This window comes from Tupaia chinensis, unplaced genomic scaffold (assembly GCF_000334495.1).
Source record: "Tupaia chinensis unplaced genomic scaffold, TupChi_1.0 Scaffold000322_1, whole genome shotgun sequence".
In the NCBI taxonomy this organism is placed as follows: Eukaryota; Metazoa; Chordata; class Mammalia; order Scandentia; family Tupaiidae; genus Tupaia; species Tupaia belangeri.
The window spans coordinates 5,294,909-5,304,310 of NW_006159816.1; the positions used below are offsets into that span (position 1 = coordinate 5,294,909).

The following is a 9,402-nucleotide window of genomic DNA, read 5'->3' on the forward strand; positions in this document are numbered from 1 at the left end:
TGTTTCCCACAATGGCTGGACCAATTTGCATCCCCGCCAACAGTATAGGAGAGTTCCCCTTTCACCACAACCCTGCCAGTACTTTCCATTTTTTGTATTTTTGTTCTTCACCATTCTAACAGGGGTTAGGTGGTGTCTTATTGTGGTTTTAATCTGCATCTCCCTTATAATAAGGAATGTTGACCATTTCCTCATATGCTTTTTGGCTGGTCAGATGCCTTCCTTAGAGAGATTTTTGTTCAGCTCATTTTCCCATCTTTTAATTGAGTTACTAATTTTTTTTTCATGTAAACCACTTGAGTTCCCTGTGTTTTATGGCTATCACTCCTTTATCTGAGGCATAGTTTACAAAAATATTCTCTCATTCCAAGCCAACCCTCCATTTTTCACTCTCCCTCTCACTATCTTTCTCCTCTTTCTCTTCCTGGCGAGCACATGTGCCTTATGGCAAAAACTAAAACAACAACAAAAAAAGAGATTACTATTGATCCCGTAGAAACAATAAACTGGCTGAGGAGGAGAACGGAAGACTGAAGACAGAAAGAGGAGTTAGTGAAAGACTGTGTTAAAATTAGGAAATAATATGGCTGGGATCAGCACAGTGAGAAGTGGGAAATTTTAGTGGTGCTTACTCATATAACTGAGGAAGACTTTATTGCTGTGCAGCTGGAAAGTAAATAGTTTGATACAAGAAAGTTTTTGTAGACATGTCAGAACTGGAGATTAAGATATGGGAATCATCTGGACCAGCAGTTGGCATAATGGTTATGTTGCTGGATTCCCACATGGCCAACCATGGTTCAAGTACTGGATCCAAAGGCTTGAAACTCACGCCAAGCATTTGTTCATATGTGCTCAAGATCTCGAGAGGAGAATAGAGGAGAAGGGATTGCAGTGTGACCATCCCCCCCACCAGGGGCGGGGGTGATTTCCTGCTTTCTGCTTCTGTCTCTGTCTATCTGGTGAGCACACACATCCTATGGCAAAAATATTTCTTGAAACAAACAAAAAAGACCTAGGAATCATCAACATACAGTAGGTATTTATTTATTTATTTATTTAAATTGTCAGAGAGCATGAGGGCTCACCAGAGACAAAGAGCAGAGAAAGAGAAAGCATTTCTCCCTGATGAGGTGTGGTGACACTGCAATCCATTCTTCATCCTGTTGGGATTTGGGGAACACATATGCATGAGCCCAGTGTGTTTCTCAAGCCACTAGGACTTTGATTCAAATGATGGTTAGCCATGTGGGATCCAGTTCCATTAGTCACTAGGTTACGAGGCTGGTCCTACTTGGTATCTAACGCTGGGGCATCATGGCCCAGCCATGGAGGCAACCTCTGCTAGGGCACTATTCTCCCCAGACTGGGACCACTAGAAAGACTTGGCTTTAATTCCTGGTCCAACCTGAAGAGTGGCACTACACTGTGTGCCTGTCATCCCAGTCGGTCAGGGAAAGCTGATTGCCAACTCAAAGCTGGCCTGGTCAACACAGTGAGACCCTGTCTACAATAAAATAAGATAAAACCAGGGATCAGCTGGTTAATCTAGGGATGACTGTGTAGATAAGAGAAGGGAAGGTCAAAGTTTCATCCCAGAACCTGAAGACCACCAGGAGGAGGCAGTGGGGGCAGCACAGATAATACACCTGTTTCCTAGAAGGCAAGTGACATCAAGAAGCAGGTAGTAGTCAACTGTGTGAAATGCTTCTAGTGTCTGTCGAATCGCATATTGTCCTAGATTTTCTTCTCTTTTACTCCTATTCTGGAGCTAGTCTGCATTGTTACTTATAAAACTTCCATCATTTGTTAATAAAGCAGCAATTTTTAATTAGAAACAGTAAAATTACTATGATATGGTTTGTCAGTGCAAGACTCAAGGCACAATTAGTTTTTCCTCTGAGATAAATGTTCTTGCTTATAGGTCCCAGAGGCTCCCTGCACACAGTCACAACAAATTCAAAAGTTAAATAATTGTTCAGTTAATATGATCCATCTGAAGAAGTAGTCTGGATGACTAAGGAAATAATGTTTTTATCCTCCTTAACAACAGAGAATTGGCTTGTAATTATTCCGACAATTGTCTCCTTTCAATATCATATTTGAACATGAAATCGTTGCACATAGATCTCTTGCAGCAATTGGCTGTCCAAATGCCAAATTGTTGAGGCTCACTTAAAACTTTTTCTATGTCTGGCCTCTTTTCTTTGCTTTGGGATCGTAGAGCAATAAGACCATGAGCCATAGTCAGTCTCTCTTTGGAGATAATGCTGCTCACAATATTTGGTCCTCTTTCAATTGCTCAGAAAACTAGACTCATTTCATGGATCTCTTCACTTATTCAAATGCTTTTCTACCTGAATGGATTCAGAGAAGACATTTTCCCATGTTTCAAATGGTTTAAGGACAAATCAAATTCATTACTTTAGTTGAAAATTAGTCACATCCTTTAGCTGATAATCAACACCATGATGAATAGATGTGAATTTGAAAATTCATGAAATCCTTTTTGTGAGAGATCAAACTTGAGACTAAACATCTCATTAAATTCTATTGAATAAAGCACCCTCTGGAAAATCCACTGACTGTGTGATTTTCTGATTGCTTTCTGGGAGAAGCATCATACAAAGCACCTGTACATAGCCCACTAGCCTTAAATCTCTGGGTACATCTATGTCATTAAAAATCCCAAACAAATATTTCAAGGCAAAAATTGCAAGCTAGGGAGAAATGACAGGTTATGACAATTTAATAAGTGAGTACACAGTTTTCAGGTTAGAACTTAGGTTTTTTTCTTTCATTCGTGTGCTTTTCATTCTGTTATCTTAACAGAACCTTTAATGCTGTTTTCTTTTCTGAGACACAAACGTATCTAAATGTTCTGGACAATGTGAAATGAGACAGTATTTTCTCTTATGTATAGAGGGATTTATGAGGATTCTCTCTCTATATATATTTTGAAGGTTCTGAATCTTAATTAACATTCACTTTCATAATTCTTTCAGAGTTCTGTGAGAGATGAGTATTAGTGAAAATAAGTCTCAAGTGTGACTATGAAGCTATTTCTTCCTGATGTGAGGAAGAGCTGTTTTGCAATTCTGTGAAATATGTGTGGAGAGAATCAGGAGCTTGTACCTATTCGCTCTGCTGTCAAACTACAGTAGGAGATGGGGAAAGCCTGAAGCCAGTGACTGCATGATCCCTATTAATTGGCTTACCTCTAGCCTCGGTTTATTTTGCAGTTTAAGAGTGTGTTATAAGGGTTGGCTCCATGGCACAGTAACAATGCACTGCTCGAGAGAAGCTGGAACCACATGACAACTGTAGTTTGAATCGCTGGCCCAGTCAGACTGAACTGTCAGGCAGGGGAGTGAGTGCTCAAGATCCCACAGGCTGGAGAACTGGAGGAAAGGGATCAGCAGGTGGACAGACCTTGTGAAGAGTGTTCCCCTTTCTTCCTCCCTCTCTTTCTCTCTCACACATGCACACCTGCCCTAGCATGAGTAAATAAAGAAAAATAGGTATTATAAAATAAAGTGATAAGGGCTAGCAGATGGCGTGGTGGTTAAGGTGCTAGACTCCCACATGACCAACCACTGCTTGAGTCTTGGACTTGGCAGTTTGCTTTCTCACTTTCTGTCTCTCGCCCTCGCCCGCCCCCATCTCTCTCTGGTCAAATTAAATAATAATAATAAATATAAATAAATAATTTAAAAAACAAAATAAAGCAGTAGAGATATGTCAAAAACAATCATAAACGCCTTTAAAATTGGTCGTTCAAAAATATTTATAATATTTCATTAGAATAAAGACTGCACGGAATTTCAAGGGAAAAAAAACATTTTTTTCCTGTCTTATATTCACCTAAATACATCCATGTCATCTTTCCTAGGCTTTGCTAGAGGTGGTTAATGATCTCTTTGAAGAGCAGACTGACCTGGAGAAAATTGTCAAGAAAATAATGCACCGAGCCCAAACTCTGTTGAAATGTGAGCGCTGTTCTGTTTTACTCCTAGAGGACATTGAATCACCAGTAAGTGATCTTTATCTGTCATATATTCTTGGAGACAGTGTGAATGGAATAAAGTTGAGATTATTTGTAATTAAAACTTATGAAATTATGACTCGAACTACTCTCTTCCTGACTCTTCTAGCCATTGGTGGCTTTTTATAAAAATGGGAGTTTTTAATTTCTGTTACATATGTTTTCATTTTTATTCTCCTGTTACCTTAAAAACATTGACTCTTAAACCGGTGGGGTCTAATCCAGCCCATGTGTTTACACATGGAGGAACTAGGAGCTAACAGGTCTGTCTAATCTCGCACAATTCAGTTAGAAGACAAACTTAAATGTCAGTCTCCCACTTTATTTACCCATTAAGGAGAAGGTCCTCAGCATTTCTGAGCTTAGACTGCAGTCCGGACAATGCTCTACTGCTCTATATCTCTTTAAGAATTATTCATTTAATTTTATTATTATTTTTTCTTTAATTTTCTATAGAATACACATGCTCACCAGTGAGAGATAGGGAAAGTGAGAAAGCAAGCTACCAGGTCCAAGACTCAAACCACAGTCAGCCATGTGGGAGTCTAGCACCTCAACCACCACACCATCTGCCAGACCCTTCACAGCCCTCTTAAAAAGAGGAAGTCGGGACCAGCAGTTGGTGTAATGGCTATGTTGCCGGACTCCCATGTAGTCGACCGTGGTTCAAGTCCTGGATCTGGTGGTTTAAACTCACACTCGTGTATGTGTGTGCGTGTCCAAGATTCTGAGAGGAGAATGGAGAAGGGAATATGGCATGGCCATCCCTTCTGGGGTGGAGGGTGATTTCTCTCTTTCTCTCTCTCTCTCTCTCTCTCTCTGTCTTTCTAGCAAGTGCACTTTCCCTATAGCAAAAACCTCTCAAAAAAAAAGAAAGAAAGAAAGAAAGAAAGTTGGGGGACCAGTAGTTAGCATAATGACTATTTCACTGAACTCCCATGTAGTCGACCACGGTTCGCGTCTTGGATCTGGTGGCTTAAAACTCACACCGGGCATGTGTGCGTGCATGCCCAAGATCCCGAGAGGAGAACTGAGGAGAAGGGATTGCGGCATGGCCATCCCCCCTGGGGGGGTGATTTCTCGCTTTCTGTCTCTCTGTCTCTCTCTGTCTATCTGGCGAGTGCACACACCCTATAGCAAAAACCTCTCAAAAAAAAAAAAAAAAAAGAAAGAAAGAAAAAAAGTCAGCAAACAACTTGAGACACAGATGCAAGTTGTGCCTTAAGCTCTTGGAGCTCATACAAATTGAACTGGAACCAAGTGGCATGACCAGCCTTGGCTGGGCTATTCTCTGAAGCTGAAGTTTACAGGCTCTCTCACTGCTGCTTTGGACCTATGGATGCACAGAGCAGCCTGATTAGCTGAAGGAGGCTCCTTCCACACCACTCCAGGGGTTCCAGTTACTCCAAAAGAAAGATTCATCTAGTTCAGTGCCCCAGGCCTGCTGTGCTGTGGTGATCTGTGGCTAGTTTTCAGGTTTTGTTAAACTCTGACTCTTTTGGAGGAAATCTGCTGGGTAAATAAACAACAATATTAAAAATAATGATCATCATCAGTCTAAGTTCTTGTAAGCTAAATGTCTAAACCCTCGTCAGCAATTTAACACATTTGCTGAGAACTTTTCCAAAGACCAGGAATTATCTAGTGATTAAGAGTTCCTAGAAAGTGGACAAATAAGGAAGATTTATTGCTAAGTGAGGCAAGTCAAACTATGAAAGAGAGGCATTGTATGTCCCCACTCAATATATACTGAATACTGGCACTCTATGTCATAAGCTGAATGACTGGAAAATATAAAGGATGGAGAGCAACTGTGGATACCAGAGACTGTGGGAGGGTGGGAATTGGGGGAGGCCCCTCTTGCCCATTCCACAGAAATGGAAAGTTATCTGTTGAAAATATATATGATAATATCTTTGACTGAACCAACATATGGTATATTCATGATGGGAAAATTCATTTGGTATGCTGTAATGACACACAGTGACTGAATGTTGGAAAAATAGTTTCTAATAGCTTAATATCTCATAGAATGATATTTGGTAAAATATCTATTTTACTTAGAAAAGAGTATTCTCTTTGCATATAGATTTGTTTTTCTCAAAGAATAAGAACCTTAGGGTAAATTTGGAGATTTAATAATAAGTACTGTAAAGCTTACAATGCTGAGTTTTTTAATATACATACATTTGAAATGATTAGAAGTGTATCCCAGATTTCAGTGGAGTCTGGAATTAGGTCTATTCCAGTGAGTGTGGTATACATAAACGATAGCCTTGCAAGTGTCCTATGATTGTATTAAACTCAGCTGCGCCCTGGGACAACAAGCACATACACACGTATGTGCACCCACATGCACCCATAGTCGATATTACAGAGTGCTCCAGATGTTTGTGAGTCATGTGAATTCCTTTAATGCTTACCTTATGAGGTAGGTATTGTTATAATCTTAAATTTATAGGTGAGGAGATAAGCTCAGAGAATTGAATGACTTGCCGAAGTCACTCCCACCACCTGACTTTGAAGCCCCCGGAAGGAATGGGAAGAGATGGGGCTACTCATTGGTGCCTGGAAGACTGCAGGACTCTAGGGAAGCCACCCCTCATCTCCCGCCATGAGCATGGCAGGAAGTGGTAGCTGTTGAGGCTCCAGCTGCCGGGATTCTCAAAGCTAATCCTAGGTCTCTGTGTGAGTGAATGGCTGGGGTAGAATCTGAACACAGGTAGCCTCCTGCACTGTTCGCTAGTTCAGTTTTAAGCAGACGTGAAAGAAATTTAAACCAGCTAAGCTTGATTATTCTTGCTGATTTTCCAGCCTGGATTCATTTGGCTAGCATGGTCTAGCTTGGGCAGATGACAGAAGTTGATATTGAAGAGAAGAGCTGGAAGGAGTAGTGGAGACAGTAATGGCCTTATGGTATAAAATGGGGAGGAAGGCATCAACAAATATCTTCTAAACAGAGTAGGTGGAACAGGCAGCAAAGACATTGGTATTTTACTGAAAGCTAAAAAGGTCTTTTTGCTATCATCACTTGGTATGGTTTGGATGTGTATCCCCAAAATTCACTTGTTAAAATTAGATGAGTCATTACGGAGGTATTAAGGGAGGGAGGGGCAGAGACATAATCAACTTTGAGATTAAGAAGCAGAGTCTTTGAGAGGTGTTTGGGTTGGGTAAGGCCATTAGTGCACCTCACTCCTGAATACCAGTGAGTTTATCAGGAGGCGGAGTGAGACAGAGACCTGCTCTGCTCTGTGCACTGTCCTGGACTCTGCATATCTGATGCCCTGTAACATTGTGGGACTTCTCAGCAGCACCAACAAGAAGGACCAGATGCAGCCTCTGGAGCTAGAGCCTCCAAACCATGAGCTGAACAAAACCTCTACTTTCTTAAATTACCCAGACTTAGGGACTTTCTCTTATTAGCAACAAAACAGCCTAGAACACCACTGTACATTCTACAACTGCAATGCTGATGTGGGAGCAGAATTATTCTGACTTATTCCTTGTCATGTTTTGCTTCTTTTCTCACCTCCTTCTTCCCCAAAAGTGAGGATTAATTCCTCTAATCCAAAGGGACAAGGTCTAGAGGTAAAAGAGCCATCAAAAAGAGAGAGAGATGAGAGAGAGAGAGAAAGAGAGAGCTCTAAATCTGCATGATATTGTTTTAGAAGCTGTGGATTTTCCTAGCCAAGGCTGCAGCCCAAGGAGGTGGCCATGAGAAGTTGTGTTGGAGGTGGGAGCGATTTTCAAGGGGCGTCACCATGCAGAAAAACCATCTGTCCTGCACTTTCCATAAACGTACTTCTTACCAGTTTCCCAAGCCTTCGGACTCATCCATTCTGCTGTTCTGTGCACCAGTCCAGTAGTTAGGGAGAAGTTATAGGAACAAGACTGGAAACAACACACCAGACACAGGAGAAGCCAAACGGACGAGGAAACCAGAACCAAAGTCTTACACAGGCACAGTGGTCCCAACAAACAGGACATCTTGCTGAGATGAAGTTCTGTGGTTCAGCTTTCTCCTTGCCCATCTCTGAATGTGGAATGGACAAACTTATGTCAAAAACTTTTGTCATCTAGATCTAATAAGGAATGTGAAAGATTACCTAAGAGGGGACCCAAGCAATACTCATAAACACAATTTATTTTTATTTTATTTTATTGGCTCAGAGAAGATATTGTTTTTATACATTTGCAGATGAGAAAACAAAAGTAGAACTTGATAACATTGTTTTAAATTTTTAAAAGTTCATATAGAAAAATATACATGAATAGCCAAAAAATTTATTTAAAAGGCAAGAAACATAGGTAGGCCTATGAAGATATTAAAAATGTATTGTAGAACTAGAGGTCAGGACCAGAAGATGGTATAATGGTTACATCACTGGATTCCCATGTAGTCGACCAAGGTTCAAGTCCCAGACCCAGCAGCTGAAACTCACACTAGGTGCGTGTGTGTGTGTGTGTGTGTGTGTGTGCCCCAAATCCTAAGAGGGGAATGGAGAAGGCATTACAATGTGGCCATGCCCCCTAGGGGAGTGATTTCTCCCTTTCTGTCTCTCTGTCTCTCTGGTGAGTGGACATGCCCTATAGCAAAAATCTCTCTAAAAACAAACAAACCAGGAAAAACTAGAGGTCGATTCCTTTTAAAGAAGCAGCTAATTAGATTCCAAAGACCCTAATACATACAAGATTGTAGTAAAGACTATTCTCTTACTTGTAGAGTTTGAAAAATTGTTTCTAAGTGAAAAAGTGTATTAGAAGAGTTTTGGATTTGACAAACTTTTACATCAAGTGTTCTAACACTAGAGATATTTTTTATAATTATAAAGAGATGTCTATAAAATCTCAACATCACCAAACAAGTGTAGAATTCAATTATACCTTTCCCTAATGACTTGGGACTTTTCTGTCCTTATTACCAGGAAGCTTATCACTAGAAGGATATTTCTTAGACATCCTCTATTACCTATGATGCTTCTGGTACTTACGAAAAGCAGCAAAGAGTCTTTTCCTATGCAGAGTACTAGTTCCAGCTTTAGATATGTTGTAACCAGCAGTTACCTATATAACGTAAAGCATAAGTTGTAGGGGAAAAGGCTGGTAAGACAAGTTACCTCTTTGCTCTCCCAACCCAACTCTCCACATGGTATATTACTTCAGGGTTGGAATTTAGCAGAGTATAGAAACAAATAGCTAAATTCCATACTTATAAGTTCCAACATGAACTTTTCAAATTTATAGCAGTATTATTATCCTTGAAGGCCCAAACCATTTATTTGCATGAACAGACTTTCTTAAAAGCTTGAAAGAATCAGAGTCCAAAGTTGAGAGCAAAGTCAGAGATTGGAAAG

At 40.4% G+C, this 9,402-nt stretch overlaps 1 protein-coding gene across 1 annotated transcript in view; it reads left to right on the forward strand.

Annotated features, from left to right (window-relative positions):
- PDE11A (phosphodiesterase 11A) overlaps window positions 1–9,402 on the forward strand; it is a 439,743-nt gene that overhangs the window by 153,017 nt on the left and 277,324 nt on the right. Inside the window, exon 4 of the mRNA XM_006151668.3 lies at window positions 3,893–4,033. Coding sequence (XP_006151730.1) covers window positions 3,893–4,033 — 141 coding nt within the window. The remainder of the gene's footprint in view (window positions 1–3,892; window positions 4,034–9,402) is intronic.